General features: G+C 57.5%; 1 protein-coding gene across 1 annotated transcript in view; it reads left to right on the plus strand.

The window, feature by feature from the left end:
• Positions 1-22,833, plus strand: part of RUNX3 (RUNX family transcription factor 3) — a 60,111-nt gene that overhangs the window by 31,752 nt on the left and 5,526 nt on the right. The window contains exons 2-5 of the mRNA XM_049617780.1: positions 205-488; positions 2,379-2,535; positions 9,726-9,830; positions 20,574-20,732. Of these exons, the coding sequence (XP_049473737.1) occupies positions 205-488; positions 2,379-2,535; positions 9,726-9,830; positions 20,574-20,732 (705 nt within the window). The remainder of the gene's footprint in view (positions 1-204; positions 489-2,378; positions 2,536-9,725; positions 9,831-20,573; positions 20,733-22,833) is intronic.

Here is a 22,833-nt window from a genome sequence, read left to right on the forward strand (position 1 = left end):
AGGTGAGTGCCGGGCCCGGGGCGGGCGGCCGCGGCCTCGGGGCCCGCCCCCTGCGCCCTGAGGCCGCGGCCCGGCTGCTTCTGCTTTCCCGCTTCTCGCGGCAGCGGCGGCCGAGGAGGCGCCCGCGCCGGCCGCCCCCGGGGGAGCCGCGCCGCCGCCGCCCGCCCGGCGCCCTGACGGCCGCTGTTATGCGTATTCCTGTAGACCCGAGCACCAGCCGCCGCTTCACACCTCCCTCCACGGCCTTCCCCTGCGGCGGCGGCGGCGGCGGCGGCGGCGGCGGCGGCAAGATGGGCGAGAACAGCGGCGCGCTGAGCGCGCAGGCGTCCGTGGGGCCCGGCGGGCGCGCCCGGCCGGAGGTGCGCTCGATGGTGGACGTGCTGGCGGACCACGCGGGCGAGCTCGTGCGCACCGACAGCCCCAACTTCCTCTGCTCCGTGCTGCCCTCGCACTGGCGCTGCAACAAGACGCTGCCCGTCGCGTTCAAGGTGAGTGCCGGGCCCGGGGCGGGCGGCCCCTGGTCCTGGGGATCCGGGCGTCTCGGCTGCAGGAGCCAGGGCCCCGGGAAGGCAAGGGAAGGGAGGGGACGTGCCCGCCACCCCGCGGCGAGAGCCCAGCAGCCGGGCCCAGGGCGCTTTCGGTCTCGCTGCGCGCTCCGCCTGGGGACCTTGGCGTTGCCTCTCAGAGGCACCGGGCACGGATGACTCTTGGGAGGGTTGCCCCTTCCACCTTCGGGGAGCCCTGCGGAAAGACGTTGATGCGGAAACGGGCGGATGGGGCCTCGCTCCTCTCCGGTCCGGACCCCCGCGGACACAGCCTTGCGGGCAAAGGGGACGAAGAGCCCCGGAACCGGGGCGAGGACACCGGAGGTGGGGTGCAGAGGGTGGATAGGGCCTACCCTTCACCGCCAGCACCCCTCCTCCTGCACCGCTTCAGAAACACTTCCTGCTCACACCCTCAACCTCTGGCTTCTGAAATTTTACACCGGCCGACTCTAGGGCTGAGAAGGGGGCACCGAACCCTAAACCGTTGCGGGCGGGAATCCCGAATGTCAGGCCGAAATGGGGAGGGGGGCGCTCCCACCCCTGGCAGACCCCAGCCAGAGGATCTTTTTTTTTCCCTTTGCTAGGGAGTAGGCGACTGTTTCATTTTCATTTTTTTAAGGGGGCAGCGAGATGAAACGAAAACGCCTTGGTTTTCCCCTAAACCTCTCACAGCTGCCGTGAGAAAGGGCAGGGCAGGAAGGGCCAGCGCTGGGGGTGGTGGGTGCCCGAGGTGGCTGGAAACCGCGGCTTCTGGCAGCTGAGGCCGCCCTTGCTCCCATTAAGACGATTCCAAATTGAAAAAAAAAAAAAAAAAAAAGGGATGAGTGGCTCTTGGAGGTCTCCCGGGTGACATCTTAAAATGCCAGTGGGGAAAATCTCCCGGGGAGGAGGGGGAGGGGGAGGCCCGTGTGACTTTAATCCCCAGATCGGAGGTTTTACTGTCACTTGGAGCTTAAAAGGAATCTTTGAAATTAAAAGAAGACAGGATGTTGACAGGAAATCTGGCCTTTTTAATCAGACCCCAAACATTTTCTCCTTGAAATTTTTACCATCTGGATCCCTCAGTCCCTGCACGCGGTGGCCACGTTTAAATGGCTGTGACTGTATTTGCAGTCTGATTCCTTTTCAAAAGGCATCTGCCTCTCCCCGCTGCTTGGGGTGAGGGCTGGGGGAGACGAAGCGGGAAGGCATCTCCAGCCCCATCCTGCAGGTCCCAGCAGGTGCATCCTCCTGCTACCAGAAACCCCTGTCTCATTTTAAAGGGGTTTTCTGTACAACCCCCCTCTAAACACCGGTTTGTTTTACATTGTGCATTTTCCCTGCATAACGAATTCAGGCTCTGCAGAGGCCGATAACCTGGGCCTGGCCCACATTTCAGGACCAAATTTCAGACCCCAAACGGCTCTTGCATTAATTGAGCTTGGGGAGGAGCCCCGTCATTACCGTTGTTGATATTATTTTTATTTAGGGACTTTGTTGCTAGGAGTATGTCGATTCCTCTTTTGCTCAAGCCGAAGGCAAGAGGGAACTGCACCCCACGCTGTAGGGATGGAGCTCGTTCTCAGCTCTCGCTCGGATTTAATTGAAAGAATAATTTCTCAGGACACAGCTTAACCAGTCGATCTAGGATTTGGGTGTGGAAGGCAGAGCTTTGGGCTGCTTGCTTTTGTTATCTGGGGGGGAAGGTGTCCATTGTGTTTAAGCCTCTTGTCCGCTCTGCCTTTGAGAAATCCTGCAGTGCGCCTGGGACCTAGGGGAGCTGCCCGGCCCCTCCCCACCTCTCCCTTGCGTCCCGTACCTCTCTAAGCTGCCCCTCTGCCCCTGTGCCCTCAGGTGGTGGCGCTGGGGGATGTGCCTGATGGGACGGTGGTGACTGTGATGGCAGGCAATGACGAGAATTACTCTGCTGAACTGCGCAATGCCTCGGCAGTCATGAAGAACCAGGTGGCCAGATTCAACGACCTTCGCTTTGTGGGCCGCAGTGGGCGAGGTGAGCCGAAGGGAGACTGCGCACCCTGACATTGGCAATGGCAGAGGTGGGGGGGAAGGCAGCTGAGAGCAATCCCTTGGGGTCCCAATGGGAGCCCCAGAAACAAGTCTCCAGGCCCGACTTGGTCTAGAACAGTGGGTTGGAACCCCATGGGGGTGTTACAGACCCCTTTGAGGATGTGAAGAAAGTTAGGGTCCTTTGCCAGAGAAAGACACAATTCTCTCCCAGTTTCTGGGATTTACTGACTCTCAAAGCCATCCACATCACCCCTTTTTCGAGTGTTCTGGTCTCATAAAAGATGCTGGGAGCAGATCGTGGATTAACAGCCTCGTAGCTCTTTTGTGGCAGGCGGGTTTAGCAGCTGGCTTAGACAAATGGCTGGTCTGCAGGGCGGGGGGCGGGGTGGCGAGCACCCCAGCCACCCTCCCCACAGGGGTGGGATCTCCCAGAGCTTCGAGCTTTGAGGCTGCCTCTCCCCAGCTGTGGTCTCCCCAAGCCACAGTTTCCCCAGCCCCGTGAGCCTTAGGGTGGTTTAGACAGAGGTGAATGCAGTGCAGGATGCCGAATGCTGGAAAGCGCGGCTGGAAAGCCGCCATCCCCCACCCCAGAATCAAGGCTGGTCCCCCACCCTGCCTATGTGATCAACCTCTGGCAGCAGGAGGAAGGCAGGACCAGCTGCGGCAACTGTGGCTGCCGCCCGGGGCTGTTGAGTGGGAGGCTTCTGGGACCCGAAACCCATCATCACTTGTGGGTGGAGAAGTCCTAGAAACCCTGCCCCAGCGAAATGGTGGATTGAGGGCTCGCTGGCCCTTTAAGACCAGCCTGCTGAAAAGTGGGGAGTGCCCTTCCCAAGACCCAGCCTGCCCCTCCAGCTTCGCTAAGAAAGTAAGCTAGGTTTCCTCTGCCGCCAGTCTCAACAGAGGCTGAGGCAGAATTGTACTTTTCATCACCAATAAACAAGACCTTCTCAAGGTTTTAGTTCCCTCTGAGCCGCCAGCCCTGCTCAGAAACGGGCATCTGGGCACCATTTTTTCCTCTCCAACCGTTCAATGTATACATACAAATGTCAAACATATTTTGACTTTTCAGCATTAATTAAAACCAGGGCATTATTTGCATGTAATAACTGTTTACTTGTTACTTTTTATGAAACTGAAATAGTTTACATTCTTTCAAACATTTCCTGTTCCTGTTGGCTCCCTTCCCCATGCACAGATTTCTTTCAAACGTTGCCCTTAACTGGTTGCAGGTTGATGGATGGAAAATGTTTGCTTTTATGAATTAAGCTTTCATTGCTGCTCCTAATTAGTCTCCGAGCCCCTTTTGTCATCCCCAATCTCTCAGGCCTTTTGCAACTTAATCCCGGCCGCAGCCCTGAGTGGAGAGTCACTCGCCAGGGGTTGCAGCTTGCCTCGGGGGCGGTGGCCAGGTGTGCAGGCCCAGGTGGGGCGAGGATGTGTAGGGGAGGCCGAGGGAGGCCCACCGAAGCTGTGGCCCCTGGTGAGGCCGGCAGAAGGAGAGGTCGGTCCCGGGAGCCAGCAAGGCGTCAGGAACGTGCCACCTTGCTCCCTGTCCTGGGAGGCAGAGGGGACCCTGTGATTCCCAGAGTTACCGAGGGCATGGCCAGCCAGCTGGCCACTCGGCCACGGAAGATGATTTCTCTATGCCGTTTGTGCGCACAGACCTGCGCTTACCCTGCAGGGCCTGGGGGAGAGAGTCGGGTTCCCCAAACGTTGTTTAGTGTTCAGGCGCCTGCTCTTGGAGGCTGAAGTTGTGCGTCTGGGAGACGCAGGGGGCTGAGTTTGTAAGCCATTCTCACCGCCCTTCTCCCGTCAGTCTCGTGGGACTCGGGGAACAGGCAGGGGGCCTGAATGGGAGATCCAGTACCTGGGGAACCTGACGAGACTTTCAGACCTCAGAGGCTCATGGTGTTGAACGGCCTGGGCTCAACAACCAGCCCCCTGGATTTCAGTCCCAGCTCTGCTGGATGACATGGGGCGCGTGGCTCCACCTCTCTGTGCCTCGGTTTCCCCGTCTATGTAACGGGGACAACGATGATCCCTCCCTGTTGAGACTTTGTGAGGATTAAGGAAATTGGCACAAGCGTATCAACTTGGCACACATCGAGAGTGGGATACATGTTACAGATTTTGTTACTTCAGATGCCTGCCACTGGAGATCTTTGAAGTCGCTTTGAGCGGTATAGTCACTGATTCTGTGATTGTGGTGTGGTTTGGCCGGGGGTGGGGGAAACCCAGAAGGTGTGAATCGTCGAGTGGGAGAAGTGGAGGCGGCTGGCAGTGGGGAAGGAGGGCGCCGGGGTCCGGTGGCACGGAGCGGCGTATCTGCTGTGCCCATGTTGCCCAATGGGAAATTCCCACTGAGAGGACACATCAGCGATTCACACAGGTCACTCTGGGAGCTGGGACAGGTTGGAGTTCGGGACCCCGAGCCTTTCCCTGGCCCTCTGACTTCTGCCAAGACCGAGAAGCCAGATGGAAACTTCTGCCTGTTTCCTTGATTCTGTCTTAATTCTAGGAAAATAGCTTTCCATGAAGGACACATACCCACCACCACCGCCACAGAGCCCTCGCGATAAGCCTGAACGTGGGGCCCAAGAAAAGGGAGGGAAAGAAACCAAGCCATCGGTGTCTCCTGCAGCCAGTAGGGCCGAGGTTCCCACCCCACCAGACACAGTGCCCTTCTTACAACGAATGTTCTGTTCCGCCCCCTTCACCAGCCCACAGTGAAACGCGTAGACGATGTAACTTACCTACTTACGCGCAGTTTCAAAACCTATACAATTCCATAACTATAACGGGGAAGAAAGGGGAAAGTGATTTATGATAAAATATCCATTTGAACACGTAAATGTTGGGCAAGACTACACTGTGGGTTGAGTGGGCGCTTGTGTGCCTGGCACAACACCCCGTGCCCGCTAGGGCACGCCGCCAGCCCAGGCGCACGGGACTCGAGGTCTGAACGCAGCATCACTGTCGATGACATAGTTTTCTGAAGTTGTGAGCAATTCTTGGCAGGTTAAAAAAAAAACCAAAAAACAAAAAGCCCGTCTCCCATCCTGGACAATTCAGTAGATATTAAAAGCGTGGAAAAAAACCTTCGCTTTATGTCAAATGGAGTTAGGCTCGTGGCTCAGAGACTCTTTGTAACAAGTTCTCCACATACAGGAAGAATGACTGCCTCCGTGCCCAGGGCAGTGCTGGACATCTGCGTCCTCCGCCCCCCACATCCCACCTCTGGAGGACCAGATGCCACAAATTCCCTAAATGTCCTCTAGGAGGCAGCCACCGGCCTAGGTGAAAATGAAGAAAGCATGAGCTCCTAAACTATCACTGGCAGGTTAAATAGCAGCCAGAGCTTGTGGAGAGAGGTTTGGGTTGAGAGATGAGGGTGTGGCTTACCGGCTGCCGCTGGGAGAGGAGACAGAGGGCCTGTTGGCCAACACTGAGAAAACCCCGAGGTCCCCTGAGACTTGTCCCCTCCTGCTGTCCATGAATCCCCGTGTGGTAAGGGTTATGACCCAAGAACCATCTAAGAGGGACAGGGACTTGCCTAAAGCCACACTCCCGGACCTGGCTGTTTGTGCTGATTGGTCCAGGGCCCCCCTCTACCCCCCCACCCCGGGTCCTACGGGAATGTCTGGGGTCACTCAGGGCCCCAAGGGGCAGCTACTCCTCCCTCCCTCCTCTCTTTGGGTACCTGGGACGATGGTGCCAAGCCTGGAAAGGGAGGGGAAACTGTTGAGGAGGGCCGATGACCTCAGGGGTGGCTTACGGTTTGCTGCCTGGTGAGAGTGGGGGCTTCTCACTCCCCAGGAGCGAGTCCTTAGTATGCGGTAGGGGCACAGGCCCCAGCACATTCTAACCTTTTGGGCCCTGCCCAAATACTGTGTGACGTGGATGACTCGTTGCCCCTCCGTGAGCCTCAGTTTTCTCATCTGCAAAATGGGAACGGTCGTCTCTCCCTTAATTTATTTAACTAACATCTACTGAGCATCTCCTATTGTGCCAGATGCTGTCCTTGGGGCTGGGGACGCAGCAGTGAACAAGGGACAAGCAGCTCCCTCCCAAGGTAGGGTGGGAGCGAGAGGGTCTCTGATGCTTCCGATTGAGGTCTTTAACCTTTTTTTTTTCCTTTTTTTTTTTTTTTACCCTATGGCCCGCCTGACAGTTTCAGAATAATGTGTTTTACCAAATCAAATAAAACACAAAGGATTACAATGGAAACCAATGACAACAAAACATAGTTAGCAAAATGTCTTTTAAAATTGGGATAAATGTGCTGCTTTATTAGAGTATTAAATGGTAAGATGTGGCAATGGGTCTGATGACGACCACGGTTCTGAGGTCGTGACGAGCACAAAAGATATTTAGAGAAATTTGCAACGTCAGTAATGTGATATGTAAATACCTGTGACGTCTGTTGGTGACAAGGTCACAGGAACTTCTGTAATACCTCTGTGGTTTGCTGCCGATGGTCATACTTGAGGGAGATGCTAAATTGCAGCCAGAGGTTAGGGACAATACAGTTGTCATTTTTGTTTTCCTGTCCCTGCTCACGGGCCCACTTAATTCTGAGAAGCAGCCTTGGAGGCCAGGTTTAAGATGCCTGCTTTTGATAAAGTGACCAGAGAGGGCCTCACTGAGGAAGTGACTTTTCAGTGGAGTCCAGACAGAGTTGCAGGAGCACTTCAATAATTGGGGTCCATCCAGCCTGGCACCCGGCAGTTCAAGGAGGCATTGGAAGTGGCAGAGGCCTGGGGACCCCCCCCCCCAGAAAGTGCCCAGCTGGTTGGGGAGGGGGAGGAGTCCAGGAGAAAAGTGACCAAATAGTGAGGGAAGGCAGGTCCCAGGAGGGGGTAGGCAGGGAGCCTGCGGCCTGGCATTTCCCTAGACCTTCTGCACTTCTGGTCTCCAGAAACCGTGGAAAGTGCCCCTGTGGTCTGAGCGTGAGGGGTTAGGTTTCTGCGGACCCTGGAGTCCAGAAGCAGGTGCTGTTTGCATTTCTGTCCCTGCCTCCAGTGGACTGGCTCAGGAAAATTCTTCCAGAGAGGCCCCACTCTTCCCCAGTTTGAGCCGCACCTCAGTGTAACCCACCCCCTGGTGTCTCAGAAGCCCGAGGGTTCCGTGCCGGGGCCCTGGAAGCCTGATTTCCTTCTGCTCCGGATCTCCTGTTTCGGGGGCTAGAGTTTTCATGGATCACTGGACCCAACCGCGCAGAGAGAACCGCTAAGCAGCGTTCCCTGCCCTGAGAGCTCCTCTCCCACCTGTGAAGCGGGGACATCAAGACTGGCTGCCTGCCTGCCTGCCTTGGAGAGTTGCCGGGAGTACAGGGGCTGCAGAGGGGTCCACTCAGGCTGCCTCCCTCGGTGCCCGCCCACGGCCCACAGGCCCCTGCCCTTAGGGAGCCCCTGGGTCTGCAACTGGGGTGCAGAGATAGCGATGCTCAGGGGCAGAGAAGGAGGAGGCCGGCATTAGGGGATCAGCGAGGCTCCCCTCGCACCCTCCCCAGTCTCAGACCGTGTGGGGGCTTTGATGCTACTAGAGAAGAGGGCAGGAGAGGAGAGGCCTACTTCAGCGAAGGTGAGAGGAGAATTGGGTTGCCCTTTGAGGAGAATCTTGACCTCATACCCCACCCACCACTTATACCCCCAGAAGAGCCAAAGAATTAAGAGGTAGAAGGTAGAGAAGAAGGCTGTTTATCGAGGGGAAGCCTTGATTCGCTTGTCACACGGGGAAACCCGCCTCAACATAAGACAGTAGGAGAAAGCACCAGCGAGAGGAAGCACTGGAAATGCAAACCAGCTCGGGGTCAGAAAGCAAAAAGCAAAACGCAAGACAGAAAGGCCACTGAGCTGAGAAACTGATGGCCACACAAAGGGCGGGGAAAGCGCTCAGAGGCTACTGCAGAGCCATCTCCAAAAGGCGCCGAAATGCCAATAGGAAAGCATAAAGGAACATCGAGGCGATAGTTGGCGTTGGGTTAGGACAGAGGATGAACGTGTCAAGACTTTCAGTCTCACTGGGCATGGCCAAGAGGCAAACGGAGTCAGGGGCAGTAAGATCCTCCTTCCACCTTGACAGGCGGCCATGCTGCTGATGGCACCGCGCTGACAGCTGTCACGGTCACGATGACTCTCTGGAGCACCATCTCGCCAGAGAGATCAATGCCCCTGAATACGTCCCAACCCTCTGACTGCGATGAAATCACTCACCACTTCTTGGAATCTTTTCTGAGGAAATAAGCAGAGATGGAGACAAAGATTTTTATAAACGAAAGGTCGTTTTCATTTTATTCTAACTGGTAAAAAAAAAAAAATTATCATTTTAAAAGTTTTTCCTCTCTTAGGAATTTTGAATGGAGACTTTGGAGCCAAGTGTCTGTCTAAAAATAGAACAGAGTTCTGGAAATAACAGTTGCGTGTACAAATGAAATGTCGGCAGCTCCCAAATCAGCCCGTTTTCAGCCCCAGCTGCACACACCAGTGAGAAGTCAGCAGGGGCGTCAGAGAGTAAGACAGATAAATAAAAGATGAGGCTTCTGTGAGTTGAAATATTTTGCAGGCATTAAAAATGAAGTTTATGAAGAATTTTTAACGACATGAGAAAGTGCTTATGATGTGAGGTTAAATGAAAGAAAACAAAACCAGGGTATGAAAATATGTATTTTGGTATCACTGCAACTCTGTAAATACACATAACCCACACAAAAAAGGATTAGAGGAGAAAACACCCAAATGTTAATAGTGTTTATTCCTGGCTAGTTGAACCGTGGGCGATTTTTCTGTGTTCCCCAAATTTTCTATAAAGATCACTCATTACCTTTAGGAAAAAATATATGCGTTTTTATACATATTTTTGTAGTTATACGTGGGGTGCTCCCCAGCCCCAAATCGCAAGGGTCGCTGGACAGAAGGAACAGCACAAAAGCCAGGAAGCAGGGAGAAAATTAGCAGGGTGGCCAGAGCATGGGGAGGGGGAAGATGATAAAGTTGGTGCCAGACCTCCTGGGGCCCCGAATGCCAAGGCCAGCAGCTGGAACTTCACCCACAGCCCCATCTTCTGCCCAGGTTCGAAGGAGAGAGATCTGCCCTTTCTGGGAGGGAGACGGGGTGTTGCTAACAGCTCCAGGTGCCAACCTCCTGCCTTTATTCTCCACTCCCCCCCCAGGGAAGAGTTTCACACTGACCATCACCGTGTTCACCAACCCCACCCAAGTGGCCACCTACCACCGAGCCATCAAGGTGACCGTGGATGGACCCCGGGAACCCAGACGTAAGTGCCCGAGCCACTGAGCCCTCTGGGCAGTGGGGAGGAGGGTCCAGCAGGGGGAAGGGCAGCAGCCGAGGTCAGACAGATGGCAGTGGTCCCCTGAAACGCTCTCATCAGGGGGCTGCACTCCTGGGCTCTACATCCCTGCACACTCCGGGTGCCTGCCAATAAACCCAAACCCAGTGCTTATCCCTGGACTGCTGGAGGCCAGCAAGGACCATAGGAAGGGGTAATGGCAGAATCAGCTTGACCGCCCCCCTTCCCCCCAGGACTGCCCACTGAGAGCCAGCTGAGGGAGTATGGATTTGTGATTGGCATCTGTTAGGGAAAGGAACTAGATGGAAAAGTCTTCCAATAGGGTATTTGTGAGTGTTGGGGGTGGGGAGAGGTCGGGCCAGGTTTGCTCTACTCCGTCCCAGCTTCCTCTGCCAGTGGCTGAGGGAGGGAGCCATCAAAAACAGGAGTTGGTCTGGCTGTGAGGCCACATCCCCTCCTTGGAAACTTTCTTTGGATCTCAGTATGTGACTTAAGTCACACGCAGCCTGGGCACTCTGACCCCAAAACCCACACTCAAGAATGCGAACTTGATTCTGCAGATATTTACTGAGCACATACTATGCGCAGGGAGTCCTGATGTGTGCCTTTTAGCATCAAAGAGAGTTTGTGTTTAATTGCTTCTGCCTGCTGAAGGATAATGCTGTTTGTAGGTTTATGTTATGGGCACTTGAGGGGCAGCTGCCACAGAATGGGCCAGAGGTCTGTATTCACTAAATGAGTGAATGAATGAATGAATGAATGAATGAAAGAAACAGAGAACCAGCTGGCCAGCTGGCCATTTCTGGACTGGCTGCTTTCTGAGCCCTGACCAGAGTGCTCCTTCTGGACCACCCCACCCCCCAACTTGTAACATGCTCAGTGTGGGGTATCGGGAGCTGCCCTGCCTTTCCCTTCCTACTCGTGGTCCTTTAGAGTTTAGAAAACCCTCTCACATTTATTGTCCCATGGGATCCTTACGACAGCAGAGCCAAAGGGTCACCCCAGTTCCAGTGGGGAGAGAGTCCAGGCCAGGGGACGTTGAGAACCTGCCAGGGCCTCCCATGGCCTTTGGTGCTGGGAGGGGCCCTGTCTTCCCAGAGACAGTCGTCGTTGATTTCCATTCCAAGCTGGGTGGACTTGGGGCAGGAAGACAGAATGGGGACCGGAGCCCAGGAGGCTCAGAACAGATGGGGCTCTGCCAGGGTGTCGTCAGTGAGGGCCACCCAGGGCTGGCCCCTCCTCCTGGGGAATCAGACTGACCTAGCTCCCCATCTGTCCAATTCCGGGGCCCACTCCGGTGTCTGGCCACTTGGGGAAGGCTTAAAGCTGGGCTTGGTGTCCCCGGATGACTCTCCCTGAAGGCCCTCAGGGCCCCCTCCTCCAGCCTCCCTTAGCTCCCTCATATGGTCTTCAGACCCAAAGACAGGCATCTGCTCTGGCCAGATTCTTGCCGGGACTGGATGTGGATGGGTCCATGCCCCTGGCCTTGGGATTCATGGCCCTGGACAAGTCGTGTTGTCTTTTGGGCCTCAGTCTTGTCACCTGTGAACTGAGTCAGTGACCCCAAGAGTCTCGAGGTGGTGATGTCTGGGAAACCCTTGTGAGCCATAAGCCACCAGGATGCGGAAGACAGCCTGCCTGGTCGGGGATGTTGGGGAAACTGCTGGCCTCTTTCAGCCTCAGCCCCCCCGCCTCCAGGAAGTGGGGTGCTACCACCCACACCACAGGCCTAGAGACCAGTGATGGCATGTGGATAGCATCTGGCTGTGGCAGGGGGAGAGTCCTGGTGAGTCACTGGAGCCATGGTGTTCGGTTATCCCCAGCACCTGGCCACCACCGTGCATTTCCACCACGAGCACCATCTGTGGGTGGTGACTCTTGGTCAGCAGCAGGGGGGCAGCCCAAGCCATGGCCCTAAAGGTATCAAACAGGTGGCACACCACTCCGTCTCCAGGGGCAGAATCAGGACGGACGGGAGCCACAGTCGGCTTCGCTGCGATGATGCAGCACTTAGGAGCCACTCCACAAAGCAGTGAGCGCCCAGTCCACAGAGGCGTGTGGCAGGGGGTCTTGGAGCTTGCTAGGAAGGTTCCCAGGGGCCCAGCAATGCCTGGGATCCCTCAAAACCCCCCATGTCCAGCCGTTCTCAGCCCAGAGCTGCCCACCCCACCCCCTCCACCCCCCCTTGAAGGCCCTGGATAAGGGCAGGGGTGTGGCCCTGCCTTTGGGAGCCCCCAGTTCAAATCCCCTGCCGGCTCTTCTCTCCTGGGGTCCCCAGACCTGAGACAGCCCTTCTGGGGGTGAGCTGATAGGGGAAGGCGGTGGGAGGCAGGGGGGCGGCAGGGGACTGCACAGGACAAGGCAGCCGAGGCCGGAGGGAGGGGAGACAGCAAGAGGAAGGAAAGAGAAGCCAGCCCGGGAGATGGGCCGGAGTCCGAGGCCAGGCTGGCTGTGTGACCCGAGGCAAATGGCACCCCTCTCTAGGCCTTTAAGTCTCATTAAAGAGACTTGTTCAAACAAAATCTTAGCAGAAGCTTATTTATAGAAAAGAGCAGCTGTGGGAGGAGGCAGTTCTCCAGGTCTCCCGTCCTGAGGGCCCTCTTGCCTGTGCCCCCGCCCACCCAGGCCTTCAGGTCAGGTCTCACCCGCACCCTGGCTGCCAACCCCACCCTGGCCTTGTCTGTGACCTTGGACAAATCCTCCTCCTTTCCGGGCCTCCGTTTCCCCACCTGTAAGAGGTGAGAGACCGGATCAGTGCTGCTGGTCACCAAGCACACACTCCTCGTGTGCCAGCTCCCCATTAACAGGTCTGCAACCACCCGGGAGGAGACAGGCCAGGAGGCAGAGCCACTTGCCCAAGGGTGAGTTTCAGTGCACCCCATGGGCTCCAGTCTGGGGCTCAGGGAAGTGAGGGCCACTTGGAAGGGCCTTCCTGCCTCACTGTGCCTCATCTGTAAAATGGGGAGGATAGTAGCGTCTGCTCTGGGGAGTTGTCCTGAGCGTGAAAGGAGCTTGCACCCGCAGGAAGTACCCAAACCCTCACGGATTATCACAGGATTTCCTTTCTGGGCTTTTCTCCTGCTTTGTGACTCCCAGCCCCATGTGAGGGCTGAGCCTTGTGTGGGGTGGGGGTGGGAGTAGGGGCTGGTCCTGGGAGCCAAGGAGCGGGAGTCTGCAGATCCCTGAGGCCCAGCTGTGGGTTCTGTGGCTGGGTCGTTCCCCTCTGGTGCCCTGCAGAGCATGCCCGATACGCAGCCAGGTGGCTGGCTGGGTTTGAAGGCTAGCTTGGTGGCTTCCTGCCTGTGTGGCCTTGGTTTCTGAGGTTCTCAATGCCGGTGTCCCTCATAGTCACCGGGGGCTGGTTAAAAAGCAGGTGGCTGAGCAGGGTCCAGGATTCAGGCAGGAGGCAGTCCGGTGCCTGGCGATTCTGGCATGGAACCACTCACCCCATCTTCCGGGTTTAGCAGGTGCTGGCACCTGAAAGGGTAGGACCCAAGTTTTTAATCCGGCCGGAGGCAAAGGGGGACAGTTCGAGCATCTTGCCTGTGGGCCCTTTCTTCCCAAAAATGTATGTGGAATGATTTCAACAGATATTTTCCTGGGCACCTTTCATGTGTCTGGCGCTGTTCTAGAAACTGGGAATGCCACAGTGAGCCCAATAGACAGGCTCCGTCCCACTTGGGTCTTCTACATTAGAGGTGGGGAAAGATGGTATAAATAGTTCTATTGTCCCTGTGGCCACAGCACCCCACGTGATCTGTGCTCGTTACCCCCTGACTTCCTCTCTGACATCCTCCTTGCTCACCCCACTCTGGCCACCCTGGCCTCCTGGCTGGTCTTCAAACTGGGCGGCCACATCCCTGCCTCAGGGCCTTTGCACTGCTGTTCTCTCTCTCTGAAACAGACACCCCCAGATGCGTGGCTTGTACTTTCCCACCCTGAATGAAGGCTTTACTCAAACTTCCCAGTGAGACCCCCACCACCGTCATGCTGTTTCAAATCACACACACGCACCCACCCCTTACCAGCTTTGATTTTTACCTAGAACCCTGATCACCTTCCAAGATGCAATAGAGTTCACTCATTTATGTCATTTATTTCCCATCTCCGCTCACTATTACATACGCTCCGTGGGGCAGAAGTTCTTTCCTCTGCTTTGCCACGTGCGGGCATAGACCCTGGAATACAGACATGAGCGCTTAGTAGGTGCTCAGTAAATATGTGTTGAATAAATGAAGTACCTAAATGATTAGTCGACTTAATCTCAGGTTGTGAGAAGTCTTATGGGGAAAAACAAAGCTGGGGGGAGGGGTAGAGCGCACAGGGATGGGATACCGGGGAAGCCTCTTGAGGTGACATTTGACCAGAGAGGCCCGAAGGAAGTAAGCAAACAGGCTCCGGACGGCACGGGGAGGAAGCGTGACCCTAAGCCCATAGCGGGGCCTTCCAGGGTCCTAGAGTTGCCACAATTTCGGTCTCCGCTCCAGGTGTGGGGAGGTAGAGGGAGGCCTGGGCTGAGGAGAGGCAACTCCTCTGAGGAGAGGCCCGTACTCCCAGGGCCCCCTAGGTCCCCAGGGGAGTGCACCCAGCAGGAGGGAAGGGGTTAACCTCAGACCTCCCGGGCTCCCCTAATCAACCCCAGGCCGCTGGAAGCCCCAGTTGCGGCCCTGGGAGGGAGCCGCTTGCCTCCCTGCCCGCTGGCCCCCCGCCAGCCGGTTTCCCAGCCCAGCCACCGACCGGCTTTCATCTGCTCACAGGGGGCCGATTCAAGGCAGACCACCCGGGGCCCAGCACCCGCCTGCGATTCCCCGCGGTTGTTAAGAGTCGGGTGTAAATCTCCTGACAGGCCACAGAGCGGGCCTGGGGCCCGGGGGCCCCACCCCGCAGCTGGGCGGACAGTGGCTGCTGTGTCTGGGCTGTGACCGCACCAGAGCCGGGCCAGGCAGCCGAGGAGGCAGCTGAGTGGCTTCGGATGGGTGAAGGGCCCCGTAATTGGGGCCCACATTGTTCCCGGCAGCCGCTGCTCTTCCTGTGCCCGGCTCTGCTTCTCCCTGTCCCCTGTCCCCTGCCTCCCCGTCCCTCTCCCACCCAGCTGAGGCCGAGCGCCGAGCTGGTCGCTTGCCAGTCAGACCTCACCGCCAGTCAGCCCAGCTCTCCTCTCTCGGAGCGCTTGGGAAGCCGAGACCTCAGCCGCCAAGCTTCGTGCAACGTGCTGACGGGTCCAGGTTTGACCTTGACCTCGCACCTCCACTTTCCCACCTGTAAAATGGGGGTGATGGTAGCAGCCCCTCAGAGGGTTATGGCCCTTGTAAACGATATGCATGGCTCACCTAGCACGGTGCTTGGCCCCTCGTAGGTGCCTGCAAAAGTGGTTGCCACTCTCGTCACGGGGACTTGTGTTGGGGCAGCACGAAGGCAGGGGGATGGCCCTGACGGTCCCCAAGAAGCACCAGGTACTTGGCAGGTGCAGGGACCCCGTGCCGGCCCAGCTGGTGGTGATGAAGGATGCCTAGGGACTGGTGGGAAGGGAGCCCCCAGCCCAGAATCCAGCCATCGTTCTCTTCCTCCAGCACCGTGTGACCCTGGGTGAATCACTCAGCGTGGCTGGGCCGCAGTATTCCTTTCCCCCGCTTCTGGCCCTTCTCTACACCTGCGAGGCTGGGCATGCCTACCGTATAGACACGTTAAGGAAGAACTATGGCGCCCAGAACGCCTTCCTTGAGGGCCTAGGCCGGACCACCTGTTTAATTCCTGCAGCCTGTCCACACCCTTCGGAGTTCCAATGTGATCTCCATTTTACAGATGAGACAGCCGAGGCCCAGAGGGAGAAGGTGACCTGCCCAAGATCCCCAGTGGGTGAGAACTGCCTCATACAGGCCTGGGCCACTGGGACCTTGCTGTCCTATAGATGAGGGTCACAGCACTAATCGAGGCATGCTGCAGGGACCGGCAGTGACTTGAGCTCAGCTACTGGAGGCTGACAGGTGTGGTGGGCCAAGGTGGAGCCCTACCCAGGTGGCCCCCATCCTCCCTGCAAAGTGTTTTACTTTTAAACACTTAGGGTCTGTCCTGCAGCTTATCCTCACCTTGGGGGTTAGGTAGTATGAAAACCACTTGACCGTTGCAGCGGTTAAGGCCCAGAGGAGGAGAGAGACTTGGCGGGTCAGAGCAAAGCGTGGTTAGAGAGCTGGACGCTCAGCACTGAGCTGCAGAGCAGGGCGGGGCTCCTGGTGGAGTCCACTGAGACCCTCTCCTCTTCTTCCCAGGCCCATCCTCCTGGGCCCGCAGAGAGTTGCCCTGGGCCCTGGGCCTGGGCTCGGCCCTAACACCCGTTATCTGGAGCCCGTGATTGTCAAAACCCAGGCTCCTTGCTTTCAGGATGGACTCCAGGGAGAGAAGGTGGCCTCAAGCCATCTGTGTGACCTCAGACATGTCACTGACCCTCACCGAGCCTCAGTTTTCTCACCTGTGAAGTAGGGACAGTGAGGAGATGCGGGGTGAAACAAGGCAACGCATGTCAACACCTTAGACGCCGGAGTGGAGGCAGCGTTCAGCAAGCAGGGGCTGCTGTTTTTATTTCCGGCACCGCTAGCTGCTGCTGTCAGCCTACGGGGTGCTGCAGAGGCTCGGTGCTGGGACAGGGGGTCTTCCTGCCAGGGAGGGGCTCTTGGGGTGAGCCCCAAAGGACAGGAAAGCATTCCTGGCGGGGGCTGTGCCCGAGCTGTGGCTCTGAAGTGTGAGAGGCAGGGCATACTTGAGAAACTCTAAGAACAGCAGCAGCAAGAGGAGAGAGGTGGGGTGGGGGCGTGGGGGGTGGGTGGCCCATGGAGCAAGCAACCCTGCCTCCTTTTCTTCTGGAGGCCCGAGTATGGCCGGTGGCTCCCACCGGTAGTGGTCATCTTAAGCCAGGGACTCTCAAAGCTTAGAGGGGCCCCAGTGAGCGAGCTGTGCAGAGGGGAAACTGAGGCACGGTGTGAAAGGGCTGAGCCCCAGATGACTGAGTGAGCGAGGCCAACCCCCACCCCCCCCACCACCACCACCGGCTCCCACTGTGGGTGGCCAAATGAAAGAGGTCTATTCTGTGGGCCCATCTTTCCTCGGGCACAGGAAGTTCCGTTCTGCTCCAAGTGTGAAGGCCGGGGCCCTGTGGCTCTGAGACTCTCCGGCGCCCGGGCCACGCGGAGCCACCTCAGCTTCCCCCTGCCCCTCCCTTGTTCCCCAGCAACAAGGAAGCAATTCCCAAAGCACTGTGAGAACTCCCACACTCCAGGGGGTGGGCCCTTTGTGACGGCAGCACAGCGCGTGGTGGGGTATATGCTTCGGGGCCAGATTACCTGACTTATAGCCCAAACCGACCACATAGCAGAGATCTCCTCTGGAAGCCTCAGTAGCCCCATCTGTACAGTGGGAGCAAAAAGGAAAGCGTCAAGGGACTTGGTCTCAGGGGTCTGCACGCCAGTGCTGGCTCTGCTGTCCCTGTTTTCTGTCCCACACTTACCGTCGTGGCCTCAGTGTCCTGATCTCTGATGTGGGGGTGATAATCTCACCCTCCCTTGGCAGGAGCTGGGGTATAGAAGTAACCCATGTAGCTGGAGGGCATTTATAGACCTTGTGTGGCCACCATGGGGACACTGCGGCTTGGGGTGGGGGAAAGGGCGTGTGACTTGAGTGAGGCCACCAAGCTGCACAAGTGGCTGGGCCCAACCTCGAACCCAGGCTGGCTGTGAACCCCGCCCTCCTTCCGCTGGGCCGCAAGAGTAGCTGCAAATGCCAGGTACACAGCGTGACTCAGAAACGGGGCTTCGTTCCACAATGGCGATCATCAGGAGGCCGGACGTATCGCACGAGTTTTTGTGCAGCCCCCGTTGGCTCACTTCAAGCTTGTGGTCGACTCAGACACCCAGAATCTTCACACCCAAGCTGCTGTCAGGTCAGTCTGCAGCCTCCACGTCTATCCGGCCGACTTCCTGCCTGTTGAGATCGTTCTGAATTCATTTGCCCTCCAGCTTGTCCACACCACCCTGCTGGTTCTTCAGTGGCCGCAGCAGCAACGGCAACAACATTTCTTCCGAGGCTTATCAGGGCCGAGCCCTGCGGCAGCCCCCTCGAGACCACCTCCTGAGGGGTAGCCATGAAGCAGTCCTCAGGGGCTAAGGTTACACAACCAACCAGACGCTGAAATCTCGAACTTGGAGGCTGTAAACTGGCAGTGTGAGCAGGACACATCCTACGAGTTGGTTTGGGATGTTTCTTTCCTTTTCTTTGTTTTGTTTTGTTTTGTTTCTCGGTATTGGAGTGAATTGCCAGCATAGAAAGCATGGGAGATTTCACATAAAAGCAAGTTTATTGTTCCCCTGCCAAACTGGTGGGTCTGGCAACCCTGGGTCCACCCCCACGAGGGCACCCGTCGGCTGGACCGGGGGACAACTGCCCCTCCTGCAAAGGACTCCCTCTTCCAGTCCGCCTCACTCCCCACCCACCCCGAGTGCCTCATTCATGGCCTGCCGGCCCCCAGAGGCCTCAGAGCCCGTAGCCCTGGCTCCAGCTAAACTTACCCAGCCTACATTTCCCCCCTTGCCAAAGGTCCTGGGAGGCCGCGGCAGACAAATGTCCCTTGGGCTCCAGGCCTGGGGCCTCCTGGGAGGAGAAGGGGGGTTCCCGGCTCCTTGGTGACTTGCCGAGCCCACTGTGGCTCCCAGGACTCCAAGTTCTTCCCCAAGAGCCCTCAGATGCCCGTGCGAGGCAGGGGTGTGCAGGGAGCCTGGGCGTCTGGTGCCAGAATCCATTGCATCCCCATTTTGAAAATCAGAAGTCAAACCTGTTCTGAGGCCTCCAACTCTGTCCCCTCATTCCCAAGGGAGGTCAACAGTCATTTCATGCTTTTTCAGGCCCCCAGGATGCCATTTTCCAGGCCTCAGGAAGGATGGTGAGGAGTTCTGTTTTACTTCCTACCTACTTCCCTCTTCTTCTCTCCTTGTCAATCTAGAAAACTCGGCATGCCCCTGCAGACCCGAGGACTCAGGCAAGCCTTCCCTCTCCCTCAGCCCCTCCCTATGCTTCTTCTCCAAGGCGTCCCAGATCCAAAACATCGTTCCCTCTTCCTCACTGTGTGACTGCAGACAAGCCTCTTCGCCTCTCTGAGCTGCAATTCTCTTGGTAAAAAAAGAGAACCTAGCCTCCCTGCCTGGCCTGGCCTCCTCCCTCAGGGTTGATTGGAGTGGAATAGGCCAGCCTCGGGTGTTAGGCTCATGGCTAGTGTCTGACTGATCAGCCCATGCCAGTGTCTGTGCGCTGGAGAGATCCCCAGACACAAAGAGGTGTGAATAGGGATGTTTCTGGGCCGTGACAGGGACATTGCATGTGAAGGAGAGTGGAGAAAATTTCAAAACGACCTAAGCATCCTAGAGGACTGGCTGAGCGAGTGGCAGCCACCAGGGGCTGTGACCAGCAGGAAAAAGGGACATCTGCTGTCATAGTGATCAGCCCTCCTCGTACTTGCTGAGCCCGCACCGAGCCCTAAGGAGGCCCCCCGAGGTTCAGCAGGAGCACTGTTGTTTCTGTGGGGCTGGGTTACTCCCCCCATTTTCCAGGTCAGGAGACAGGTGGTCCACCTGGCTGGAAGAGCGAGTTACAGAATGATAAACCAGCCTGAGACCACTCCAGAGGTTCTTGGGAGAAACTTACTCTGTGTTTTCCATGCATGTGAAACCAAAAGAGGCTGGAAAGAAAGACCCCCCAAACTGATCACATGGAGATTTCTGGGGAGGGGTTCAGGGTGGGTCGAAGGAGTCATTAGCCTTATCTGTAATTCTGCAGTGTGTTTGTTTTTGTAGAGATTCATGTGTTGCTTATGAAATGGAAAATGAATAGTTGAAAATGTGGTGTGGCAGGGGAGGGGTGGTCCCTGCAAGCCTGATGTCATTCAAGAAGCCATGCGGGGAGCCCTCAGCCAGCTGCACAGAGGCAGGCGCACGGCCACCCCAGCCCTGCCCGCACCTCCGGGGCCTAGGAGACGAGGCTGGGGCTCTTCCCCGGGTGGGCTGTGGCAGAGAAGTGGTGGCAGATGCTAGCAGTCTCTCCGCATGTAATGCCCCAAGCCAGGTGCCCTGGTCCCCTGTCCCCAGCTCCCATTCAGAGGTGGGAGTTGGGGCCCTCCCCATGCCTCCTCCACACGCCCCGGTGAATTTGCCCTTCTGTCTGGGGCCCGGCGAGGACAAGGGCTGTGCTGGGGGGTCTCGGGATGGCTGAGGGCTAGCAGCCAGCTGTCCCAGGCAAGGGCCAATTATTCTTGCAGGGGGGGGTGGGGAGGTAAAGGGTGGCAGCACCCCCCGCCCCCCGGGGGCTCTCTCCCTCACGCCCACGGGAGCCCACCTGAGCCATTTCACACGGCTGCTGCTTCAGTTTACGCTTGTGCTGCACAGTGGGCTGTTGAGGTTCAAGTGGAAGAACACGTATGCCTACTCCAGCAGGTAGGGGTGAGGCGGGCCATCAGGGCAGCCCATAATGACCGTTCTCTGTGCACGAGGTCTCTGGGGAACCTCAGAAAAGAGGTTGGTAGTAAGCTGAGGATTGTCCCTGCAGAGGTGTCAGGGAGAACCGCACCCCCCCCCCAAGCAGAGTGAGGCATTTCCGTCCCCCTGAGATTCTCAGGAACCAGCTGCTGACGGGCTTCCTCCACCCGCCCCCCCCCCCCCCACCAATGCTTTGCAGGGCACCGGCAGAAGCTGGAGGACCAGACCAAGGCGTTCCCCGATCGCTTCGGGGACCTGGAACGACTGCGCATGCGCGTGACGCCCAGCGCGCCCAGTCCCCGCGGTTCCATCAGCACCGCCAGCCACTTCAGCAGCCAGGCCCAGACCCCCATCCAAGGTGCGGCACGGGCGGGGAGGGCAGTGGGGAGGCGGACGGGGGGCCAGGGCGTGGTCCTGCGCCTCCGGACCGAAAGCTCATTCGCTGCACCGCCTTGTTTTTTGGAGGAGGTCGCTGGTGCTCATTTGCTCCTACAGGTGTTTCCTAGGGATGTGCCCCGACCTGGGCTGGGCCCTTCGTTCATTCAGCAGACGCTTACTGACACCCACCACGGGTCATGTGCCGTGCCTGGGGGCTCAGCATGAATAGACACGGTCCCTGCCCTCCAGGAACTCCCTGTCCCTTGAGGGAGATGGGCATTAATCCCACCGTGTGTGTACCCATTAAAATTGGGGCACGACTTGTCTAAGGAGCCTCTGACAGACCAGTCCCAGTGGCCCCCGCTGGAGCCTCTGCTGTGTCGTCTGAAAGAGGGGCAGTGGTGGCTGCCTCAGCCCCGGGGCGTCAGATGTTCAAATGCCAGGGCTGCACTCAGACAACCTTCGTAAACAGCAAAGTGATGTGGCAGCCCCGGAAACACACAGCACCCCGTGGGGAAAGCCCTCCCTTCCCCCAACCCCCTCCCCGCCCCAGGGAGTTCCTCCAGACAGAAGAGGAGGGAGGCATCTAGGCCCAAGCCCCAGACCGTGTCTCTGTCCCCATTGCCTGGGTGGACACAGCAGGCACGATGGGGCCTTGCAGAGCAGACAGGATGCCTGGCACATGGCAGGTGCCCACTAAGTGGCTGGGTGGTGAGTATTTACTCTGCACTCCGGGCCCACTCAGCAAGCGGGTCGGGGCACAGAGGACCGTGCGAGGCTGGCCCCTGGCCAGGCAGAGGCCGAGAGCCCTGGTCAGCAGTGCTGGACAGAGGCGGGAGGGCCAGCTGCTGCTGCTTGATGTGGGTGACTGTTCTTTCTCGGCCTGCTTAGAACCCATCTGGCAGATGAGCGAGTTGAGGCTTAAGAGATCAAGGGCCACTCTTGGGTCACAGAGCCCAAAACTTTGGACCTTTGACCAGGTCCAAGGGCCCCACTGCACCTACCCTCAGGAGCTTCCTGCACTTCTGAGGGCACAGACAAGGGGGCCCCAAGCAGGAAGAGCCTGGGTAGGGCACAAACTGACTGCCTTTTCCATGCTCTAGGCTGATATGAGGGCTTCCTGGGGCTCTCCACTAAGAGAGACCTTGCCGCCAGGCATGATGCAGTGGCAGGGGGACTTATGATAGTCCCTCGGGGTGAAGAGATGGTCCCTTCTATTCTGGTGTGGGAAGCTTCCACTCTTGGCCCTACTGAGCCCCCAGGGTGGGGAAAGACCCATGGGCTGGTGAGTTTGAGACACTTAGTAGTTCTTGAGCCCAGGGGGCTGCCGCACAAGGGTCTGACCTCAAGAACCAGTGGGAGGTACTCTGCTCTCTGGGCTCATGGCCCACCCCTGCCCAAAGCTGTGCACGCTTCCATTTCCCACAGGCCAGCACTTGTCAAGGTACAGTAGCCTAACACTCTAGGCCTTTCCCTGCTACAGGCAGAGCTGGGGCCCAGGGAGCCCCGGAATCTAGAAGGTGAGAGTAAACAGTGGCTTCCTGTCCAGCAGCTCCTGTGGAAGGAAAGCCTCCCTCCGCGCTGCCACAGTTGTGTGGATGTGGCTACAGGAGCCTGAGGGCCAGGCCAGAACCCCTACCTGCACTCTGGGGGCAGGGCTGAGCCGGTCCTTCCCCTTCTACTGCATCCTGAAGCAGGGCCCCCAGCCCCTCCCTAATCATCCACAGCAGCCTTTTGTGGCCGTCTGCCCCAGCCAGCTCTCCCCATCCACGGGCTTGTCCTCTCTGGAGTGGAAGGAAGGGCCCTTGATGACCGGGACCAGGAAAGGAGCATGAACTTTGCAGTCAGGTGGACCTGGCTAGGAATCGGGCTGTGCCAGGCTTCGGTCGTGATCTTAGGCAAAGTCCTTCACCTCTCTGGACCTCGGTATTCTCATCTGTAATGTGGGAGGAAGAAAGTACCGGCTGCAGAGGGGTGTCAGCAGGGCTAGATTTGGGGCCCCTTCATTGGTGTTCCCCCTCTGGTGGGATGAGCCTCTGCCTGCAGAATCTATCCTGGGATCATTTTCAGGAACCCCCCCC

The sequence above is a fragment of the Panthera uncia genome, assembly GCF_023721935.1.
Source record: "Panthera uncia isolate 11264 chromosome C1 unlocalized genomic scaffold, Puncia_PCG_1.0 HiC_scaffold_4, whole genome shotgun sequence".
NCBI lineage: Eukaryota > Metazoa > Chordata > Mammalia > Carnivora > Felidae > Panthera > Panthera uncia.